We start from the raw sequence: 25,076 nt of genomic DNA, 5'->3' as shown, positions 1-25,076 counted from the left end.
AATGCTGCTGTGGCCCCAGTGTGCGAGCTGCTGACTCTGTCTGGATGTGTCCACATTGTCACTTGCTGTGCCTCTGTCCACCAGCTCTGAGTTGTACGAACTGCTACTCCGATGAAGAAAGCAAAATGAGTCCACTCCAGGCATCAAATGCCTCTCGATTGTTCATTCACAGTCTTGTCACCAATACACACAGGCGCACAAACCAGGCGATGAAACGTTGTTTTTAATTGCCTCTTTGGTTTCTCCATTGCCGAGTCCATGAGCGAAACTGTCACCCGCTGGAGACCCATGGCTATTCTTTAGGTTGGGAAACTATCCCAGCACTACAAGCTTTTCAGAAGGATGAGCGATAGAGCTCTGAGACATGGAGCTGGCATATCTGGCATTAATGTCGAGGTGGACAAAACACTTTTAAATTCTGCACCCTCGCTGCAAAAACCATCGGGAACTTTAGATTCTTCTGTACGCTTTGACCCTACGTCACCGACACTAGCAGCCTGAACGGTGGGGAGTGAGGGCATGGGGGGGGGGGGGGGTCTTACCTGCAGCAGCTGGATGAGATGGTGTCTCTAAGGAGCCTGCAGCCAGGTGAGCAGAATCTGTCCATTTTCAAACACAGAATTTCACCCAGACACATGTGGGAATAAATCAGAGAAAGAAACATTGTTCAGAAAATGAACAATGAGGCATTTTTGTCTTTTTCAGTGTCTGGGTATCACTGGCAAACCAGGCATTATATTGTGCCTCCAACTGTTGGTGAGAAGGTGATGATGAGTCACATAGTGGACGAGTTACATCCAATAGTCTTTATCGTCAATGTTGTTGGGGCAGGAGTTCCAGGGTGTGGACATGGCAATAATAAAGGTCCAGCAATAAATTTAGAAAGCAGTGTAGAATAAATTTAGGTGCAACGGTAGAATAGCTGCCTTATAGCCCCAGAGGCCCGGTTCAGTCCTGACTACGGGTGCCCTCTCTACAGAGTTTGTTCGTTCTCCCCATGACCTGTGTGGGTTTTCTCTGGTTTCCTCCCGCGCTTCAAAGTCGTACAGATTTGTAGGCTAATTGGCTTTGGTAAAATTGTAAATTGTCCTTTAGTGTGTGTGTAGGATAGTGTTAGTCTGCGGCGATCGATGGTTGGTGGGGACTCGGTGGGCCGATGGGGCTGTTTCCACGCTGTATCTCTAATATAAACTAAACTGATGATAAACCAAGATGGAGGGAAATCTCTAGGTGCCAAGTGCCTGCTGCCTTTCTTCTTAGTGAAGTAAAGTCACATGGGGAATTATATCATTCCACACATATTGATATGAAAAATCACATCTTCACGCAAGAGCAATTTGTAATCAAAAGTGTTCAATTGAATTTCCTGAAAGGTGCAATTTGACTGAGAAATAATCACAATTGCATTTAGTGTCTTATTTTGTAAACCAGTCACCTGGGCGAGTTTAGGCAGCGTCTGTTGTGTAGATTTCACCCTGCAGCCACTGTGCACTGGGGACGGACGGAGGCAGAGAATGTATATTGTGGACAACTGTGTGGAAATGAAACTAGCTACTTTCTCCTGGATGGTGGTCGTCCAGAATTCCTCGCTTGAGGCTTGCAGCTGGTGGAAAGGCTTGGGGATTCGGAAGTGCAGGATACCCAGCCTCCGATCTGCTCCAGGAGCCACCAGTTTACTTCCAGCTGAGTTTCTGCTCAACAAACCCCAGGATACTAACGGTGGGTGGGGCAATATGAGATTAAGAAGTAAAAAGTAAACTAGATTTTTATTTCATGGCAAGGGTATTTCTCGGTACAAATGGGCAACACAATGAGGTAGAGCTGCTGTTTAAGAAGGAACTGGAGATGCTGAAAAATCGAAGGTACACAAAAATGCTGGAGAAACTCAGCGGGTACAGCAGCATCTATGGAGCGAAGGATCTATCCTTCGCTCCATAGATGCTGCTGCACCCGCTGAGTTTCTCCAGCAGTTTTGAGGTAGAGCTGCTGCCTGGCAGCTCCAGTGACCACGGTTCAATCCTGACCTCCAGTGCCATCCTTAAGAGTTAGCACGTTGTCTGTAACCGAGTGAGTTGCCCCCAGGGGGTCCGGTGTCCGTCCACATTGCCAAGACATGCTGGTGTTGGGGTAATTATCAATTGTAAATCGCTGCCGGCCGAGGGGACAAGTGGGGGAGATAGGGGAGTGATTTAGAAGCAAGTGGAGAAACGGACTGCATTGTGAGCCTGGTTTCAGTCTGCGGGCCAAACAGGTTCCTCATTAGAAAATACAAGATACGAATACAAGAATATTATTTGCCATGTGTATGCCCCTGCCCGAGTGTCTCACAGGTCTTGCTACACGTCTGACATGGGCTGCTTCATTTGCTGAAGGGTTGGGAATGGAACGTTGTGCAATCACCAGTGAACGTCCCCACTCTGGACCTTTGGTGAGGAGGGCTACACGGGACTATCAATCAGGTGGGCATTTTGGATGCTGTTGGGAAAGGCAGCAATAGCCAGGTTAAAACCGCTGGAAAACAGTGTAGAAAATGACTACGAGTTATGGTGGCAGGGAATTAGAGAGTGAGGGAATCACACGAGTGTTTCTGTGCCCACGTGTGTGACCCCCCAGTAGCCTCCCTGATGCCAGGATCAATGATGTTTCAAAGTAGCTCTCCTTGATCAGCCAAAGGTCATGGTACATATTGGTATTAATAACAGGTAAAACGACAGATAAGGTCCTGCAACATGGATTTATGTAATTAGGTGGAAGGTTAAAGAGCTGGACACTTGAGGTTGTAATGTCCGGATTACTACCTGTGAATAAAGAAATATAATTTTTTATTCCCACCTCTATCTTGCCTGTAAGCACCTGTATCCTGGAACATTAACGCCGGTCCTGTCTCACACCCCCCCATTAGCTACTATGTCCCAGCCCCCACATCTTTATTGCCCCAAATTAATTTGTCATACCTGTCAGGCCTCTAGCTTTATGTATGTGAGTACATTAGCCCCCAATTCCGTGTGCTCGAACATTATTAACCAACCTGCTGCAAGGGACATTATTGAAAGCCTTCCAAAAATCCAAACACACCGCTGGTCATATCCTCAAAAGAAACTCCACCAGATTAAATGTATCTGAGTTTTCTTTGGATTAGTTCGCATTGGCTCTGCTCATTCCAACTATTTTTAAGGTTTTCTGCTTTTACACCAATCACTATTGTCTTCATCTGGGCGTTGGTGAGTCTCTGTAATTCTCCATCCCCAGGAGATGTGGAGCCTCAGGCAGTGCCCCTTCACAATGGAGACCAGTAGGTTTCTAGATTCCACGGTGATCCCGGGATTTGCAGATGGTGCCAGAAAATGGAGCCGAGGAAGCAGATCAGCCATCAGCTTGATCAATAATTTAGATCAATAGGCTAGAATCAATAGGTTAGATGGGGGGGAACTGGCCCATTCCTGCTCCTAAAGCTGGTTTAAATGGTACACGCTGAATGGTGACATGTTGTAGGAGTGTGCTAAATAGCAGGAAGTGAGAGAACATACTGAACACAGTGGACGCAGAGAAACCAAGAACAAATTGCTGGAGGAACTCTGAGGTTTGAGAAACATCTGTGGAGAGAAATGGAAAGGTGATGTTTGGGGTTGGGACCCTTCTTCAGATTGAAGTGTCTCCAAGGAATTGTCGATGTTTTGGGTTGAGACCCTGCATTGTAGAGGACATTATGGCAATGTTTAGAGGGAGCATATGTAACTGGAATAGAGAAAGTGCATGGAGGAGTTGGTTGTTGCAGGAATACGGAATCCTTTACTATGGGACAACATCCAACGGTGGTGCAGGGGTGTGGGGGCCTCTAGTCCACTGGGCACATTTGTAGGAGGACAAAGGACACACTGAAGTGTAGGGTGATGTGAGAATATGTTGGGCCGAGCTGCATCGGGAACACACTGAAGCTCAGGACATTGATGGAATACATTGAAGAGTGGGCGGGATGCAGAGCAAGTGAGCTGTGGGGTATTGATGGGACACAAGAGCAGATACATAAAGAGGATGGTACTAAACAGTGTGGATTTGGAAAACACCCTAAAGATTACAAAATCTCCCCAAAACAACTTCAGGCACTAGACTGAAATAAAAATAGAAAATACTGGAAACACTGACCAGGACCTGCAGGCTCTGTGGAGAGAGAAAGTCATATTTCAGGCTGAAACTCCTCATTAAGAGTGGGAAAGAGAGAATAAAATGGATTTAAGTTACATTAGAGTGTGGGGTAAAAGAAGTACCCTCGATAAGCTGAGGACAAGTCTGCATGGGGATAAACTGTGGACAAAGTATTCTGGCTGATGGATACATGAGGGCAGCAGAGATAAAAAAATATAAGCAAATATAAAGCTGCAAGAAAGTGGGCCCATGCTTACAGAAGAGAGCTAATATGAGATGGACGAGTCCAAGAGGAATTGACTAATTCTGATACAGACGGGTGGGGGGCACATACCGAAGATCGGAAGATTCAAGAAGCCAGAAGGGCTGTGTTTTCCCTCAAGCTCATGTTGGGCTTGATCACTGCAATGCAAGAGGCCACAGACAAATAGAGCAGAGAAGAAGTGGGATGTGGAATTACCACAAGAGGCTCAGACTTGCTCCGCAGACAGAGCACAGGAGCTCGACAAAGTAATTACCCAATCTGTGTTGCGTTACTCCACTGTAGAGGAGACCATCAAATGAAGATCACAATAATGAAGGAATATATCACTGTATTGAAGATTTGGGTGGAACATCCTGAACTGAGGGTTTACAGAGAGCAGGCAATTCATTGGAAAACAACCTAGACACAGAAATGTATTGTATACAGGTAACAGACTGAAGGCTACAAATGCATCTCGGTAAACAGTGAGGAATGGTGGGAATCATCTGTGAATAGCAAGGTAATCCACTGGAAAACAAGGGAACAGAGGAGATGCTAAATGCATTTCGTTGTCTCTGTACTGTACACTGACAATGACAATTAAAATTGAATCTGAATCTGAATCTGAATCTGAATCTGAGAAGGGAAGTTTGATTGGACTAATGCGATGACTGTGGTGCACTGAAAATAATCTGTGGAACAGGATGGAGGCTGGATGTAGAGTCATACAGTGTGGAAACAGTCCGTTCAGCCCAACTTGCCCACAACAACCAAAATGCCCCATCTATGTTCGCTTGGCTCGTAACCCTCTAAACCTGTCCTATCCATGTACCTGTCCAAATGTCTCTTAAACGTTATGATAGTACCTGTCTTAACTACCTCCTCTGGCAGCTTGTTCCTTATACCAACCACCCTTTGTGTAAAAAGGTTACCCCTCAGGTTCCTATTAAATCCTCCTCCCCACATTAAACCTATGTCCTCTTGGTCTTGATTCCCCAACTCTGGGCAAAAGATTGTGTATTTATCTGATCTATTCCTCTCATGATCTTGTACACCTCTATAAGATCACCCCTCATCTTCCTCCACTCCTAGGAATAAAGTTCTAGCCTGCTCCCCCCCCCCCCCCCCCTATAGTTTTTGTTAAAATTGTATGACTGACCTGGCCAGTGAATTTCACTACACCAATTGGTGTATGTGACTATCAATGAACTTATGAACTTATGGACTTATGAGGTCGTCGAGTCCTAGCACCATCCTCGTAAATCTTCTCTGCACGTTTTACAGCTTGACAACAAATTTCCTATACCATGGTGACCAAAACTGGTCATAACATGGTGACATGTTTGAAAGCAATGAAATGGATGTGACATTGTTGTGCATTTTGCCTTTGTATGGGGGCTGTCAGCTCTCATGTTGTAGATGAATGGCAGTTCCAGGATGGTGGGACTCTGCAGTGTTGTATGTTGCATTAGAAGGGGGAAAATTATGATACTGAAGCTGTTGAGCACTTACCCTCGGATGATGGTGAAGTCTTTGCTTCAGATGCATCTGAAACCGGTTCATCCGAGACAGGGGAGAAATCTGGAAGAAGATGTGTACAACAAGCTGTAAACTTTGCTGTTGTTCAAACAGCATCAACAACTCACTCTGAATTGGGAAACTGAGGCAGGTATCAGATGCCCCATCACGGGGACCGACCTCCCCACCATCGAAGGGATCTACTGGGGCAGTTACCTCAAAAACGGCAGCCAGCATCATCAGAGACCCACACCACCCTGGCCACAATCTCATTTCATTCCTGCCACAAGGAAGAAGGTACAGGAGCCTGAAAACTGTAACGGTCAGGTTCAGGAGCAGCTTCTTCCCAACAACCATTAGTCCATTAAACACTACAACCTCCAAATAATCTCCAAACTATATATATATATATAATTTTTATAACTTATATTTTATTGTTTGTAAACAGAACAGTTGGGTTGTAAGCTACCCTAGTGGAATATGAGGTATAGGTAACCCCCACCCACACACCCCCATAACCCCACAACTCCAATCCTGTCTCACACGACCTGCCTTTATCTCTGGTCTTTGTTCCAACTATCTGCCCCCCCCCCCCCCCCCCCCCCCCCCCCACCTGTTTCCACCTATCCCCTGCCATGCTTTGTCCTGAGTCTCCCCTCTTCCAGCCTTCTACTCCACCCCCCCCCCTCACAATTAGTCTGAAGAAAGATCTTGACCTGAAAAGTCACGTATCCATGTTCTCCAGAGATGCCGCCTAACCTGCCAAATTACTCCAGTAGTTTGCATCCTTTTGAAGTAAAAGTACACATTTTTTTTAATGTAGTTCGGCCATAGTTGTATGCAATTTTGGTTGCTACTACAGGAATTGTACTGGAGAAGGCGCAGAGCAGATTCGCCAGGGTGTTTTCTGGGATGGAAGATTTCAGTTGTGAAGAGACAGGGGGAGGCTGGGTTTGCTTTCCACATGGAGTGGAGGAAGCTGAGGGGAGGCCCAATAGATATGTACAACATTTCGAGGGGCAATAGGTAGAGGTGATAAGTGATAAATGTTTCCCCGTGCAGAGATATCTACAACCAAAGAGAATAGGTCAAGAGGCTGCAGGGAGAATCTGAGGAAGGGTTTCTCACCTGTGGGTGTTTGAAATCAGGAGGGCACTGCTAGAGTGGATGTTGGAAGCAGGTACACTCACATAATTTAAGAAAGACCTGGACAAGCTGTTGCATTGCTAGAGCATAGCAGGCCACAGGCCAAGTCCTGATAAATAGGGTTAGTATTGAAATGACTTGCTTGTTGGCAGGAACACGGTGGTCTGAAGGGCCCATTTCTGTTCCATTCAATGCTACAACAAAGTACCTCACCAATCCAAACCAGAGCAATAACCTTTCCAGCACTGACCTACACCTTCTGCGGATGAAATGTATTCAGATTACACTTGCACTTGCCAATGCTCAGTGGCTGAGCTCCAAGCCATTGTTGGCTCGTTCACTGAAGCATAGAAGAGATTGGCTTTAGTTCAACATTCACAAGATTAAGTCCGTTATCAAGCTGTACCTGTAGCACTACACTGCCCATTGACAATAAAGGTTCATAAGACCCTGAAATAAAAGCCAATTACTTCCCATGTTTCAGGAACTACCTCTCAGTAAAGTCAGACATCGATGGTGAAATTCACCACCACATTCAATTCACCAGCACAGCATTTGACTGATGCTTCAGACTTACTACAGAATTCACAGTCTACTACAGAGCAGTAGCTTCAGCCATCCCATATACTTCAGAAACTTGAACTACCCACAGCAGGAGTACTGGAAATACACCCTATTCGAGGAAGGGTGTGCAGGCACTGGAGAGGGTCCAGAGGAGGTTTGCGAGAATTATCCTAGGAATGATTGGGTTAACATATGATGAGCGGTTTGACCAGGCCTGTACTCACTGGAGCTGAGAAGGATGAGGCGGGGGGGGGGGGAGGTCGGTGGGGTGGGAGGGGGGGAACCTCATTGAAACTTGCCAAATAGTGAAACACCTAAATAGAGTGGATGTGGAGAGGATGTTTCCACTAGTGGGAGAGTCCAGGACCAGAGTCACTGTGGTGGATGTTTATGTTAAAATGTATTTTGTGTATTTTGTTGTTTTTTATTGGTATGACTGTGTGGCAAATCAAACTCCTCGTATGTTGCAAAACATACTTGGCTAATGAAGTGTGGTCATCACTATGATTAGCCTCAGAAAAAAAAGGATGTACCTTAAGGAAGGAGATGAGGAGGAATTTAATTAATCAGACAGTGGTGAATCTGTGGAATTCATCATCACAGAAGGGTGTGGAAGCTAAGTCAATGGATATTTTTAAGGCAGAGATTGATAGATTCTTGATTAGAAATGGTGCCCAGGCATTATGGGGAGAAGGCAGGAGAATAAGGTTGAGAGGGAAAGATAGATCAGCCATGATTGAATGACAGAGTAGACTTGATGGGCCAAATGGTCTAATTCTGCTCCTATCACATGAACTTATGAGCCAATAATGCTGTATCCACAAAATTACCAAATGCTCTAGAAAAAGAAGCAAACCCACATCAGTGTCCTCCCACAGGCAACCATCACGGCACCAAGGTCCGAGTGACAAATTCAGCCATTGACGCTTACACCGCATTCTGCCACGGGAAGAACTTACCAGGTGGACAAAGCTAAAGATTCCAAAGCTTCCTTAAAAAAATGCAACATCACCACCGGCTCCTGGCTCTCTCTGGCCTATAACTGCCTGAAATGGAGCAGAGCGTTTGAGATGGTATCGAGAAACTCGTGCAATGGGGGCACACAGAGGACATGCTTAAGCAGCAGAATTAGTGGACCACCTCGCAAACTACTTGCCCAGAGTTGGGCTGCTCCTGCTCCATCTACAAAATAATTTGCAGTTCCCACATTGGCCTCGTCAACTGCTTCACATGAGAACTCACAAAATCAGAGTGGAATTCTCTCTTGACTCTGAGGGCTGCCCAAGGGAAAATAATCCAGATCAGTACAACTCCGTCTCGAGTATTAACCAAATTCCAAACCACTAGCAGCAACAATTAGCATGGCTGCCTCACGGCTCCAATGGCTCGGGTTCTATCCTGATCTCTAGTGCCGTCAGTGTGGAGTTTGCACTTTCTCCATGGACTTCTTCAGGCTGCTCCAGTTTCCTCCCACATCCTCAGGACATGCTGGTTGGTATGCTGAATGCACCTGTAAACTGCCCCAATTGTAGGTAGATGGTAATTAATCCGTGCTGGAGGGGGGAAATTAATGCGCATAAAAAAGAGAAAGGGAACAGGGCAATTGAACCAAATGGGCGATAAATACTCAATGGGCTGAATGGCCTTTTTTATTACAAGACAATACTCAAAAATACAACTTATGGCACTACACCTGACTCCTGGATCAATTCCTAAACATTAACTCTTAAAAAATGATTAAATGCCAAAATGACGGAAGTCACAGCCTGTCCAGCTTTTTCTTGTTACTCAAGCCTCGAACCCGAGTAAATCCCATCTGCACCGTTTCCAGCCTAACAACATCCTTCCTCTAGTAGGCCAACCAGAACTGCATGCGATAGTCCAAATATGGTCTCACCAACGACTTGTACTGCTGTAACATGATCTCTTGTACTCAATGCTCCGACTGAGGGCAAATGCCATCTTCACCACCCTATCTACTCACGTTACCAGTTTCAGGGAGTTGTGTACAGGTATCCCTTGATCTCTCAGTGTGGTGACGGGCACTGGATTAAACACTCCAGCTGTGGTTTAGCTACTGATTAATACAAACCTAATGTCAATTGCCTGCTCTTTAATCTGCGGTTTAATGATAAGGCCTAGAGGCCGGCTCTGGATTGTGCTTCCTCACGTTCAGTGATTTCTGCACATGTAACACCCAGACCCCTCCCTTTCCACACATCCTGCACGATTCTGCCATTTCACCCAGAAAAATCATCTCTGCTGTTCGTCCTGCATTAGCAACATTAGTGAAGGCCTTAATGCTGTTTCAAAAGACCCTAAAAAAAAAAATTGTGAAATTAATTAGCGTTGATTTCCCATGTCAGTGGCACATTTTCCCACAGCCGCAGCCTTAGGATGTGAGACTCCCAGGCCACACTCGACTGCAGCTGATGTTCGTTCAGCTACTGGGGATGGAGTGAGGAACATTAACCCCCGGCACCGTGATGCAGCGGTAGAGTTGCTGACTTACAGTGCCAGAGACCCGGGTTCGATCCTGACTGCGGGTGATGTTTGTATGGAGTTTGTACATGACCTGCGTGGGTTTTCTCCGGGAGCTCCGGTTTCCTCCCACACTCCAAAGACGTACAGCTTTTGCCTTTGGTAATTGGCTTTGGTAAAATTGTAACTTGTCCCTAGTGTGCGGGATAGTGTTAATGTGTGGGGATTGTTCGTCATCATGGGCCAGTTTCCACGCTGTTTCTCTAAATTAAAACAAAAGACGTGCAATTGCACTCCTGTGTGAACATTAACCCCCGGTGTATCATTACACTCGCACTGTGTGAAGGTTAACCCCCGACATACAATTACACTCCCTGTGTGTGAACATTAACTCCTGATGTACATCTCTATTGGTTGTCAAGTTAGTATCTTCACAGAATCTCACCGCACCATCAGTCTTTGCTACAACAGCAACTGCAGCAGCCCTTTAAGAAACCTCACCCGCTCTTGCTTCTCTCCAGCTCTCTCCTGACCTTTCGCTTTTAGACGAAAAGGTGCAGACTATACTTTGAAGAGAGCTATGGAGGCCAAACTTCTTCAGATGAAGCTTGGCCTCCACATCATAAACATGTCCACTTACTCCAGTGAACACCTCGGGCTTTGCTGGGCGCCGCTGACGCAGGTGACTTCATGCTCTTGATCTTACCCCAGTCTTGACTTCTCTTGGATTGCCAACCATGACCTACCCAGGAACACTGAGAACAGGGAACCTTCTTGTGCTCCCAACACACACCCCAATCTCTCACATCTCGTCTCCTTAGTCCTTTCCTTTAGGGCAGCACTGTGGCACAGTGGTAGAGTTGCTGCCTTACAGCACTGCTGGGGAGAAGCAGAGGGGAATGGCTGATGGGTGTGTTTGTAACTTACAGGCCATTACCGTTGGGGTTCCATGGGGCTCAGGTCCCTTGCTACATGCATATTAATGATTTGGACCCAAGTATTGGGAGAATGATAACAAAGTTGGTGTGACACAGTGGCGCAGCAGTAGTGCTGCTGCCTTACAGCACCAGAGACCCAGGTTTGATCCTGACTATGGGTGCTGCCTGTACAGAGCTTGTACGTTCCCCCTGCGACTGCGTGGGTTTTCTCCGGGTGCTCCAGTTTCCAGGTTTGTAGTTTAATTGATTTATGCAAGTTGCAAATAGTCCCGAGTGTGTGGGACAGAACTGGTGTACGGGGTGATCACTGGTCAGCGCAGGCTTGGTGGGCCGAAGTGATTGTTTCCATGCTGTATCTCTGAAGTCTAAAGTCTGGCCAGTGTAGGTGTGAAGGATGATGAGCCATCACTGTGTGCCATCTGGTCAAAGTCACTTCAACTGTGCACAGTTGAGCCACAACTCAGGGCCAGCATTAATTTCCCAAAGCATTAACCATCCTTCAATGTTCACCGGTTCTTCCCAGCTTACAAATACCTGTCCAGTGTACAGTCCGTATTTACAAGTGACCGCTTGGGAGACAGGCGGATTGGATTTGCTGGGTGGGAACTCAGTTCACGTTCACATTTCCAACTTGCAAGCTGTGTGTGTGGGGGGGGGGGGAGGGGGATGACAACTTGTTCCGACGTATAGACTCAAAAGAAAAAAGAGTCTGAAGAAGGGTCTCGACCCGAAACATCACCCATTCCTTCTCTCCAGAGATGCTGCCTGTCCTGCTGGGTTACTCCAGCATTTTGTGTCTACCTTCGCAAAAGAAAAGCTGCAGTTGGCCGGAGGAGCAGCTTCCAGGCGGTTTTGGTCCCAGCAGGACGATGCTGATCTGATGTGGGTCTCAGACCACTTGCATTGCCTGTTCCAAACTTTCAGGACACTCTGATCTTCTAACTATCTAATTATAGAGAATTGGATAGAGAATCCCAAAGATTCAGACACTCGTAAGAAATCCTTCCTCATCTCGGACTAAATGTGAGGGTCCTTATTTGGAAAACATCCTCTGGCTTTAGATGCCTCTTCCAGGGGAAAGTCTCTCTCCACAGCCATCCTACCAGTCTTGCATATTTAACTGAGATCACGTCTTTCTTCTATACTGTAGTGAGAACAAGCACAACCTCTCTTCACATGTCAACCTCATCATCTCAGGAATCAACTTGGTGAAACTTCTCAGCACCATCTTAAACGCAAGCATATCATTCAATATAGAAACCAAAACTATATACTACTGCAATAGCTGCCTCGACAGCACTCTACACGGTTATAGCAAGTTTCTATTTCTATAACCGAGGGTTTTGCAATAACATTTCAGTCACCTTCACTAATCACCTGCTGTAAACTGCATGGTACCTACTTCAAGTGTCTGTGGGTAGCTCTGCACAGCAGCATTCTGGAATCCCTCCATTTAATTAACTTTCCGATTTTCTTTTCTTCTTACTGAAGATGATGAGCTTAACTTCTCACAATTATTCTCCATTTAACAGATCGGTCTCATTTAACCTTCGTAGATTCTGCCCACACACAACTTGTTTTTCCACCTCACTGGTTTGGCTGCAATACACTCTGTCTCTTCACCTCAGTCATTTATGTTGATTGTATATAGTTGAGGTTAAGTTGATGTGATCCATCAAGGTCACCACCCTGTTTGCTCAGTTCACATTGATAAAACCCATATTGATTCTCCCAGAGGGATTTCACACTGGGCGATAATGAATGCTGATTGATACTGTAGCCCGTATCTGCATTCGTCAGCCCAAAGTTCCCTTTGCCACAATTATAGCATTTCTCCTCGGGCGTTTCACCCCTCTCGAGAACTTGGCCACAACTGGTCAACACATTGAGCTATCGTTGGGTGATATCACAAGTTCACAAGTTATAGGAGCAGTATTAGGCCATTCGGCCCATCGAGTCTACTCTGCCATTCAATCATGGCTGATCTCTGCCACCTAATCCCATTTTCCAGCCTCCTCCCCACAACCCTTGACACCTTTTCTAATCAAGAACTTGTCTATCTCTGCCTTAAAAATATGCACTGACTTGGCCTCTGCAGCCCAATGTGGCAATGAGTTCCACAGATTATCTACCCTCTGACTAAAGAGGATTTGGTCTTACCTGACTGCCACCTCCAAGGTCTGTGCCATATCGAATGGTTGATTGAAATTCAGTTTCTTCTCGCTCAGCAAACCTCCCTTGAAACACAAATCAATGGTTCCACAAACTTTGCAGTCTCCCACCATCTCTCTCAACTTTCACCATACTCTGTGTCCTGCAATCCATCTCAACCCCACACAGAATCTGCAACTGTTCCACCTGTGTTACTGCACTAAAGCACTGGGGTGGGACACCATATTCTTCAATGAACTTAACTCTTCAAAACAACAGGTTTTGGCCAATCTGCCATCTTAGCGCCAGGCACACACACAAAACAAAATGGCTCCTTCCCTTCCACAATATCTTTTGCAGCATGGGAGTGTTCAGTCCTTCTGTCAAGTTCAATGCTTCCGTAGAACTATTGAATGAACCTTCAATACCGAGTGCTCATCTTGAACTGATTGTGGCCTGGCACAACTGAAGCAAGCGCAAAAAAAAAGACAATCCATGAAATCAAATGAAAAACTTGGAGATGGCAGATGAACTAAAAGATTATTTTGCATCCATCTTCACTATAAAGATACAAGTTAAATGTCAGAAATTAGTAAGAGTGAGGAAGCACAAGAAAGGGAGACACTCGGGAATACAGCAAATAAATGGAGCTGACAAGTTTCTAATTCCTGATGCATTTCATCTCAGGATCTTAACAAAATAGTGGCTGAGTTGATGGATTAAATTTAATTGTACAAAATTTCCTAGAATTGCATTGGAAAATAACAAAATATAAATATGAAAACAGTATTAGGATACTAGAATTAACAACATCCCCGAGAGGAAATGTGAGTAGCTGCTATTAAGGAAATTATAGTAGCACAACATTTGGAAAAATTCAAGGTAATGAGGCAAAGGCAACACAGATTTGTGAAAGTGAAACCATGTGCAACCAATTCATTGGAGCTCTTTGATGAATTAAGGCGTAAGGTGGATAATGAGGAACTAGTGAATGTGCTAGGATTTTCAGGAAGCATTTGATACAAGGCCACATCAAAGGTACAAGCTTGTGCTGTAGGAGATAACAAATTGCAGTGGATAAAAGATTAACTGGGAGAGAACAGGCAGCAGGAGGCATCAATTGGCCTTTTCTCTGATTGGCACATTGTAACCAGTGGTGTACAAGAGGAATCAGTTTTGGGCTTCAACCTTCATAATTTATGTAAATGACTTGGATGAGAATACAGAAAGTATTGTCACTAAACTTACTGACCACCAAGTTGGGCGGGAAAATACGTTGTGAAGCGGATACAAGCAAGCAACAAAATGGACAAGAGTGGGTTAGGATCTGGCAAACAGTACAATGTGAGGATAAAATTGAAGCATCATAATCATGGAGTCATACACCAGGGTAATAGGCCATTCAGCCCACCAAGTGTGTGCTGACCATCAAGAACCCAATTACACTATCCAATTTCACTCACTTCACACTCCAATCAAATCCACACAGATTCTATCTCTCACCTACTGACCAGGGTAACATTTCAGAGGCCAATTAACCTATCAACTCACATATTGTTGGGATGTGGAAGTAAATTGGAGTACTTGTGGAAACCCATACAGTCTCAGGGAGAACGTGCAAACTCCACACAGACAGCACTAGAGGTTGGGAATGAACCAATTGCTGGAACGTTGAGGCAGCAGCTCCACTAGGAACTGCCAGTCCGGCGCCACCCCTATCTGGACTGCAGATCTCCAACATGGCAGGGATCTGGGTGTCCTAATCTACGATTTGCAAAAAGCTAGTTTGCAGGTACATACAATTTATAATTGAGAAAGCTAAGAAGAATGTATGTTTATTGCAAGCAAGGAGATTATGTTTTAGTTATATAGGGAACTGGTGATCTCATATCTGGAGATCCTTGTTTAAAGACGGATGTTAATACAGAAGAAGCTGTTCTGGGTATGTTCGCTCAACACCTGGAATGGGCTGATGGTCGAGAGGAAAGCTTATGTTGGTTGGCTAGGCTTGGATCTTGCATGAAGAGCGAGGGAGCTCGCTTGAAACTACTTTCTGGATGAATCTGCTTCCGCTCCTCGCACAGCAGCGTGTTCCAGTCCCCACCACCCCCACAGGGCAAAATCTTTCTACCCGGGAACCTCTGGTGCTTTGGCCCATCACCTTCATTCTGTCTCCCCTAAAGCTTGAGCTTAGCTCCAACAATCTCTCTCTATCTACTGCACCTGTACCCTGCATGATTTAAAAATTCTCTATTAGATCTTCTTGTTCTAAGAAGACAAGATAAATTAAATCCAGTCACATTTATCGTCATATGCACAAATAAGTGAGGGACGGGTACAATAAAAATCTTGCCAACAGAAGCATTTGTCAGCACGGAGACTCATACAAGTCCACAAAGACAAATTGTACTTGACATTTGTGAAGGATTGCACCGCTCGGCATTCTCTTGCCTCTTATGCTGTTATTTCCACAAGCCACGCTGCTTTAATCCTATGCAGTGACAAAAAGTGCTTCCTCTCCTTAATTCGGGAGTAGGAGTGACCTCCCCATGCAGCAGTCAGTAGACAACAGACCCTCGAGCCAGCTCTGCTATTTAACATTGCTACAGATAGCCCTCACTGTAACGGACCATGGGGGAGGGTGGGGTGGAAATGGTCAGATTGGCCGCTATCACCGAGTACGGGATTCGCTCCAACTACCTATCGGTCACTCCATGAAACAATGAGTTGTTTTCAAATACAATGTTCTGTTTAACAGGTGAATATGTGATATTGTTACTTCAAGCTAAAACTACTAAAGGCTGTTTGTTACATTGTTTAATAGAGTATCATTGCACAAATGTCGATTGAAGCAATTGCTTGTCAATTTCCCTGACCTCCTGCAGTGTAACCTGCAGCCTGTGTCCTTCAGATCCGACCCAAAACAAACCTGAATCGATCTGAAACTGTGGGTGACGTTTCGGGCCAAGACCCTTCTTTCAGACTGAAGAAGAGTCTCAACATGAAATGTCACCCATTCCTTCGTTCCAGAGATGCTGTCTGTCCCGCTGTGTTACTCCAACATTTTGTGTCTACCTTCGATTTAAACCAGCATCTGCACTTCTTTCCTTCACTCAATGAAGGGGAAGGTGAGTCTGGTACACGTCTCCATATTAAAGAGGAAGTATTTGCCTTGGAGGGCTTAAAGGTGGATACATCCCCAGGACCAGATGAGATTTGTCCTCGGCTGCCACAGGAGGCAAGGGAAGCTGTAGCCAGGGTTCTGGCTGAGATGTGTAAATCTTCACTGGACACAAGTGGAGTACAGATGACTGAAGGGCAGCAAAATGCAGCTGGGAAAAGCCGAATAACTACAGACCTATGAGCCGGACATCAGTGGTGGGGAAGATACGGGAAACATTCTGAACGAGAGACAGAGGAAAGACAGAGACTAATCAGAGATAGTGACCCTGGCGCTCTCACAGAAAGATCCCACCTAACCAATTGAATGATTTGAAGAGGTAACAAAGTATATCAACGAGGGCAAGGGCAGTGGATGTGATTCGCAAGTACTCCTAGTAAAGCCTTTATCAAGGTCCCGCACTGGTTCTAAAGGCTGGAGCCCTTTGGATCCAGGGCAAGTTGGCAAATTAGATCCAAAACTGGCTTAGTAAGAGGATAAAGAGGGGGGTGACAGTGGGTTGTTTCTCGGCATGCTACCAGTGATGTCCCACTAGGATTGGTGCTGGGACCCTTGCTGTTTGTAATGTATGTGAATGACTGATATCGGAGGCAAGCTCAGTAAGTTGGTGGATGATAAGAAGATTGGTGGAGATGTTGAAAAAGTGGATGGTGGTCTTAGTCTGCAGAGTGGTACTGGCGTTGGTGAAATAGGTGGAGAAAAGGCAGATGGAGTTTAATCCCGATGATTATGAGGCAATGCAGTTTTGGAGCACCGGGTCATGCACCATGAATGGTAGGGAGCATTGGGGAACTGAAGGACCTTGGCGTACAAGCCCATAGATCCCTGAAAATGGCCACGCAGGTGTGTTACACAGTTATGAAGGCATGTGGGATGCTGGCCTTCATTAACCGGAGTACCAAATGCAGAAATTGAGATGTTATGTTCTAACTTTGTAAAAGCTTGGCCAGAATTCAACTGTAGTACTGCGTGCTATCCCTTCATCCCAGGAATCAAACGTGTGAGCCTTCCCTGCACAGCCTCCAATGCAAGCACATCCTTAACTAAGGAGACCAACGATGTAGGCAGTGCTTCAGGTGCAGTCTCACCAGCACCCTGTACACATGTGCAAAACGTGGCTACAATTGTGATACAATTCCTTTGCAATAAAATGTAATATTCCATTTGCCACCATTTACCTGCATGCTGATCATGTGTTTCATGTACAAGGACTCTAGACCCCCCCCCCCCCCCCCCAGTATGGCAACAGCTCTCTACATTTAGACAACACTCTTCTTTTCTGCTCTTCCTACTTGAGTGAATAATTTCATATTCATTCCCATTGTACTCCAGGTGCCAGTCCCTTGCTCGCTCACTCAACCTACAGCTATCTCTTCGAGACACCTTGCTCTCTCACTTACCTTTGTATCATTAGTAAATCTGGCTATAGTACACATGTCCCTTTCATCTCCTTTATTAACGTAGAGTGTAAATCATTGAGGCCTCAATAATGATCCCCCAAGGCATTCCACTGCCACAGCTCGACAACCTGAAAATGGCCATTATCCCAGTGTTTAGCGTGCCAATCCTCGACTCACGCTAACACATTAACCCCAGCTCCAGGAAGGAATCCTTTCACATGCACCTTCTGGAAATCCAAATGCACTCCATCTGTTGGCTTTAGTTACGCTGCTCATTACATCCCTTCCATAAAATCACATTGACCCTGCTTGATTGTATTATGATTTCTTAAATGTCCTGCTATTTCTGCTTCCTCTCTCGTTTCTTTCCTGAAACAGGTGTTACATTCACCACTTTCCAGTCTAGTGGAACCTTTTGGTAAAACCACAACCAATGCATCCACCAACTCTACAGCAATTTCTCTCAAGACCTCAAGATGCTGGTCATCAGGTATAAGGGACTTGCAACCCATTATCCCCAGGAGTTTGCCTAATACTTTCTTCAATTGCCATTTAGAACGGAGACGAGGAAACACTTTTTCTCAAAGAAAGTGGTGAGTCTGTGGAATTCTCTGCCTCAAGAGGGCGGTGGAGGCGGGTTCTCTGGATGCTTTCAAGAGAGAGCTAGATAGGGCTCTTAAAAATAGCAGTCAGGGGATATGGGGAGAAGGCAGGAATGGGGTACTGATTGGGATGATCAGCCATGATCACATTGAATGGCGGTGCTGGCTCAAAGGGCCAAATGGCCTACTCCTGCACCTATTGTCTATTGTCTAATTGATTGAGATGGTTTGGAATTTCTCCTTCCCTTTTGCTCCTGTATTGGCCACTGTTACTAAACATTTTTTGCCATGTACTGCCATAGAAATAGATTTAAAATGTTTGATCAAAGTCTCTGCTGTTTCTTAATTTCTCTTATTAAGCCTCTTTGCCCAAGGGACCAATATTTATCTTAGATTCCCTCATTCCTTCTCTACAGATGTAAATGTTCTAACTATCTATTCTCATATTTCTTGTTAGTTTCTTGTTAGTTCTTGGAAATCAGTGACTGCCTCCCATACCTCAGGAGCGCCCCTAAATGAAGGCATTGCCAATGAAGAAAATCACCAATGCCTTTAGCCATCTGAGGAAACAAGAGTTGAAAGATCAAAGCCACAAGCCCAGCACAAGGCAGCAGTGATCCTGAACAATTCATAGATTTAAACCCTCACTTCGCCCTTTGCAGAGATACCACCAATGCCCTATCAACAAAATTAACCAAATGCACTTCACGATTGTACCACTTTCTCCCAGGCCAGTATATCATCCCCAGCACTGAGATAATCCTTGTACTCAGACTCTGCTACAGATTTTTGACAGACACAAAGAGCTGGAGTAACTCCGCAGGTCAGACGGCATCTCTGGAGAAAAGGAATAGGTGATGTTTCTGGTCGAGACCCTTGTTCAGAATGAGAGTCAGGGGAGAGGGAAACGAGAGATACGACCTAGAGCAAATGAATGAAAGGTATGCAAAAGAACAAATCAAAGCAAGAAACAATGATCAAGGAAAGGTGGAGCCAACAATGGTCTATTGTTGGCTGTGGAGAAGGTGATAACGAGTGATATAAACTGCTCCGCAGCAGACCTTTGAAACAGGTTCACTGCTCCCAGCAGTCACAATAAACAACTACAAGGCGGGCAGGAAAAAGTGATTCAAAGATGTTCTGAATGACTCCTTGAAAATGTGTAACATCCCCAGAGTCTGTACTGCTTATAACAGAGGGTTTGGCACTCTGGAAGGCACAAAGCCTGGGGATCCAACAGATATCGGCGGGGACACAGATCATCCTGCTCCCCCTGGCTCCAGCTGCCCATTACCATCCACCCCTTCTTGTGAAGCATTATCTGCAGTATTTCCGATTCCCCCGTTTATCATACTGTGCTCCAGGCTGCTTCTGACACTTTGTTCCTTATTTGTTCAACTCTGATATTTTTGGGAAATAACATGGCATCTCATTCCCCTGCTTCACCAAGTTCCAACCTTGGCACTACAATGAAATACCCTCAGGTGAAATACAGAGACTGCTCTCACACACCCTGTGCTTTAGAGTGAAATCACTAATTTTGGAATCTTCAGTCAACAGTAATTACCAGATGCCAGATCTGGGCAAACACCTAATTAAGTGAGAAACAGCCACTGGCAGGCAAGTTGGTTACCCCTAACATTGGAAGTTAGAAACTCAACCTGACTTGCAATTATAAATGCAAAACATAAGTAAACATTAGCATCAGCTTCAAACCCCACATCACCAAAGTCCAACCTCTGGTGAAATGCATTCAAGTAAAATGCACCATAGGCTTTTCATAAGATCATAGACTAGCCCTGCTCATTATACAAAATTTTCACCATCACCACTACCACCAACCTCCCAGTGTTGGCACTGTTCTTCACCAGCTTGTCCGGACACCTCTGACCCCCAAGAAACACGGTCCCACTGCCTCCTTACACTGCACAATCCATTCAGTAAGTAGCAACACTCGTGACAAGGTGTTGCACACCTGCAGTACGTTGACTCGAGAGCTGACCGCAGATATTATACCTGCAGGGCTCACTGCTGGCAGCTGCAAGCAACCTCAATAGATCAATAGAGAAAGCTGCAGTGAAACAGACAGTGCACAAGGTTACACTGAGAAATCCAACACTGCTATTCTGTAAACACAGCAACTGAAGATCTGCAACAAACTGTTGGGCTGCCCCTCAAATTGGTTTAACACCATTAAAGCAAATAAGATGTGAAATTGTGAAATGGTAGATGGAGTGAACCACTTCCTTGATGTCTGCTTTGATCTTTCATTTTCACACCTTTCCATATCTCTAGTTTCCCTCTCCCCTGACTCTCATTCGAAAGAAAGGTCTCGACCAAAATCATTACCCGTCCCCTCTCTCCAGAGATGCTGCCTGTTCCGCTGAGCTACTATTGCATTCTGTGTCCATCTTAAATACAGACAGATGTGAGGTGATGCATTTTTGGAGCACTAGAGACTAGGACAAACACTGTGAATGGCTGGGTCTTAGGGAGTATTGAGGAACAGAGGGACCTTGGAGTACATGTCTAAAGGTCCTTAAAGGTGGCAACACAGGTATATAACTTGGTTAAGAAGATATATAGGATGCTGGCCTTCATTAATGACAGCATCAAATACAGAAGTAGGGAGGTTATGCTTTAACTATGTAAAACCTTGGACAGATCTCAGGTCGAATATTATGTGCAGTTCTGGTGACACTGCTATAGGAGGTATGTGATGGCTCTGGAGAAGGTGCTGAGGACATTAACCAAGATATGTGAAACTGACTGTAAAAGTTCATTTAAGTTTCTTTAGGTATGTAAAAAGGAAAAGATTAGTGAAGACAAATATAGGTCCCTTACAGTCAGAGACAGGTGAAGTTATAATGGAAAACAAGGAAATGGCAGAACAGCTAAACGAGTACTTTGGTTCTGTCTTCACTAAGGAAGACACAAACAATCTCCCGGAAATACTGGGGGACCGATGATCTACTGGGAGGGAGGAACTGAAGGGAAACCACATTTATCAGAAAATGGTGTGAGGTAAACTGTTGGGACTGAAGACAGATAAATCCCCAGGGTCTGATGGTCTACATCCTAGAGTACTCAAGGAGGTGCCCATAGAAATCATGGATACATTGGTGATCATTTTCCAATGTTCTCTCGACTCTGGATCAGTTCCTGCGGACTGGAGCATAGCCAATGTAACTCCACTTTTTAAGAAAGGAGGGAGAGAGAAAACGGGGAATCTTTGACCAGTTGGCCTTACATCGGTAGTGGGGAAGATGCTGGATTGGTTATTAAAGGTGTTATAGTAGTGCATTTGGAAAGCAGTGATAGGATCTGTCAAAGTCAGTATGTGTTTATGATGGGGAAATCATGCTTGACTAATATTTTGGATTTTTTTGAGGATGTAACAAGTAGAATGGATAAGGGAGAGCCAGTGGATGTGGTGTATCTGGACTTCCCAAAAGACTTTGACAAGGTCCCACACAAGAGATTAGTGTGCAAAATTAGAGCACATGGTTTTGGGGGTAGGGTATTGACATGGATAGAGAACTGGTTGGCAGACACAAATCAAAGAGTAGGAAAGGTCCTTTTCAGAATGGCAGGCAGTGGCTGGTGGGGTGCCGCAAGGCTCGCTGCTGGGATCCCAGTTACTTACAATATATATTAACAGTTTAGACGAGGGAATTAAATGTAATATCTCTTAAGTTTGCGGATGACATAAAGCTGGGTGGCAGTGTGAGCTGCGAGGAGGATGCTATGAGACTGCAGGGTGACTTGGATAGGTTGGGTAAGTGGGCAGAAACATGGCAAATGCAGTATAATGTGGATAAATGTGAGGTTATCCACTTTCGTGGCAAGAACAGAAAAGCAGATTATTATCTGAATGGTGTCAGGTTAGGAGAAGAGAAGGTGCAACGAGATCTGGATGTGCTTGTACATCAGTCACTGAAAGTAACCATGCAGGTACAACAGGCAATGAAGAAAGTTAATGGCATATTGGCCTTCATTGCGAGAGGATTTGAGTTTAGGAGCAAGGAGGTCCCACTGCAGTTGTACAGGGATCTGGTGAGACCGCATCTGGAGTATTGTGTGCAATTTTGGTCTCCTAATTTGGGGAAGGACATTATTGCTATTGAGGGAATGCAGCGTAGGTTCACCAGGTTAATTCTCGGGATGGCGGGACTGACATATGATAAAAGAATGGGTCGACTGGGCGTGTATTCGCTGGAATTTAGGATGAGAGGGGATCTTATAGAAACATATAAAATTCTTAGAGAATTGGACAGGGTAGATGCAGTAAAAACATTCCCGATGTTGGGGGAGTCCAGAACCAGGGGTCACAGTTTAAGAATAAGGGGTAGGCCATTTAGGACTGAGATGAGGAAAAACATTTTCACCCAGAGAATTGTGAATATGAGGAAGACACTGGAGGCCAATTCTGGATGTTTTCAAGAGAGTGTTAGATTTAGCTCTTAGGGGTAAGGGAATCAAGGGATATGGGGGGAAAGCCAGAACGGGGCACTGATTGTGGATGATCAGCCATGATCATATTGAATGGCAGTGCTGGCTCAAAGGGCCGAATGGCGTACTCCTACACCTATTTTCTATGTTTCTATATTGCCTGGGATGGAGAAGTTCATTTATGTGGAGAGACGAGGTCTATTATCCCTGGAGTAGAGAAGGTTAAGATGGGACACGCTTAAGGTAGGTAGGAGTGAGGTGTATAGATAGGGCTCCAGCCTCATGTGCATCAGATAGGTCCCTTGAATGGCCACATTCACAGAGGTACAGCATAGAAAAGGCCATCTAGTCCACAATGACCATCAACCACCCATTTACTCCAGTCCTATGCTGATCCCATTTTGTTTCCATTCACTCCACTCCCTGATCACATCCTCTCTCGACTACACTAGAGGTAGTTTACAGACGTCTATTCATCTCCCAACCCACACGCCTTTGAACTGCGAGTGGAATCTGTCACTGGGGGGAACCCACGCGGGAACAGAGAGAGTGTGTAAAGTCCACACTGACGGTACCCGAGGTTGGTTTTGTACCCGGGTCTGTGGGGCAGCAGCTCTGCCAACTGCGCCACCTAAAAAGCTGACATTATTATATTCCTAAAGGTCGCCAGGAACTGACTGGTGGATGAATGGAAACCCAACTGTGAATAGTCAACCTTAATTTCGCCCTCTGGGCTGATGAATACAGATCTTGGCTCGATGAATGCAGTAGTGATGGGCGGTGGCAGCACAAAGGAATTCACAGTACAAATCCGCCCTCACAGCCATCTCTGTGCAGGGCTGTTTACTCCAGCCCCGTCTATACAAACGCCGCATCAATGGGCAGCTTCACGAATTTCAATCAATGACTATAATTGAGGGGCGAGATGGAGAATTAACTCCTTGCACCCTGTAGCTCGTCGTTTCACCCACCCAAGCTGTTCACGGATTTAGATGTTGCCCCCCCCCCCCCCCCCCCCAGCCTCTGTTGCTGCAGTTAGAGAGAGGGGGAGCGGGCAGTCTATGGGCACATTAGACGACGCTACCTGTTACTGTCAAACCCCTTTGTCTCTTACTCCGCACCAACTCTTGGCGTGGGCGGGTTTGAGTAGGGGAGCGCTCTCCATCCACCCTGCCCTGCCCTGCCCGCCCGTGTGGGGGTGTGGCGCTCCCTCTATGCGGCGGCACAAGACAGCGGGACCCGGGGGAAGAGGGTGTGGGAACTGGCTCGGGGGAGGGGTGTGTGGGGTCGGAGCAGACGGGGCGAGGTGGAGGGTGCGGGATGGCAGGGAGAAGCGGGCAGAGAGGGTGCGATGGCGCCGGGGGTGGAGAAAGGGCGGTGTTGGGGTGGGGACGGGCGCACGGTGTTGGGGCTAGATGGAGGGGGCTGGAGGCTCGGGTGCGGGGTTTGGGGGCTCGGGTGATGGGGATCACATCTGCCTCTCAGTCCGCGTCTCCTTCAGCACCGACCACCGGACAAGCCGAGGCAGCAAAACTGCGGCAACGCGCTGTCTCTTTGCCAGAACATTCCGCCGTCTTTAAGGAGGGGGGGTTGTCTCCACACTGACCTTTTGTTGGAGGTGGAGGTGGTGGTGGAGCCGCCCCGCCCGCACTCTCCGCTGCATTGCCCGTGCCCGGGAGGTTGTGCCCGCTCTCTGCCCGCTGCCCCGCCGCTGCCTCCATCGCCACCGGCTTCTGCTGTCGCTGGCTGCACACACAGGCGCTGGGAGGAGGAGGATGAGGAGGAGGAGGGAGGGAGGGAGAGAGAGAGAGAGAGAGAGAGCCGCTACAGCCCGGTACTCATCTTATTGCGGAACGGCGCAGCTCTCCGGCGAGTGACGGATCTCCGCTACGGGATCTGCGGCGCAGACTCGCCGCACACGTGCCCCTCCCGTACGTAGCCCCTCGCCCTCGCCCTCGCCCCTGCTGCCGGCCCGGAGCTGGGGAGGCCGGGGGCTGCACCCTAGGGTGCCCGTGCACCCGGGCCCCGCACCCAGTGCATCATTGGATGCCAACGCACCCACCCCACGCGCGGTCCGTGCGCACACCCCGGGGTGCCAGTACACCCAGCCAGGGGTGCCAGTGCATCCACCCAGGGGTGCCAGTGCACCCACCCCGGGGTGCCAGTGCATCCACCCAGGGGTGCCAGTGCATCCACCCAGGGGTGCCAGTGCACCCACCCCAGGGGTGCCAGTGCATCCACCCAGGGGTGCCAGTG

General features: G+C 46.5%; 1 protein-coding gene across 4 annotated transcripts in view; it reads right to left on the bottom strand.

The window, feature by feature from the left end:
* maptb (microtubule-associated protein tau b) overlaps positions 1 to 24,719 on the bottom strand; it is a 52,374-nt gene extending 27,655 nt beyond the window's left edge. Inside the window, exons 1-3 of one of the 4 annotated variants that reach the window (XM_055657114.1) lie at positions 24,427 to 24,718; positions 5,900 to 5,968; positions 543 to 599 (exon numbers count right to left, since the gene is read on the bottom strand). In XM_055657114.1, the coding sequence (XP_055513089.1) occupies positions 543 to 599; positions 5,900 to 5,968; positions 24,427 to 24,541 (241 nt within the window). In that variant the 5' untranslated portion in view covers positions 24,542 to 24,718. Of the gene's footprint in view, positions 1 to 542; positions 600 to 5,899; positions 5,969 to 24,426 lie in introns of all 4 variants that reach the window. The other 3 variants (XM_055657116.1, XM_055657115.1, XM_055657117.1) reach the window with 3 other exon arrangements.
* Positions 24,720 to 25,076: the final 357 nt, after the last annotated feature.

This window comes from Leucoraja erinacea, chromosome 27 (genome assembly GCF_028641065.1).
Source record: "Leucoraja erinacea ecotype New England chromosome 27, Leri_hhj_1, whole genome shotgun sequence".
Classification (NCBI taxonomy): domain Eukaryota; kingdom Metazoa; phylum Chordata; class Chondrichthyes; order Rajiformes; family Rajidae; genus Leucoraja; species Leucoraja erinaceus.
Note: the sequence above shows the minus strand (reverse complement) of the source record. Positions and strands in the feature narration are given on the sequence as shown.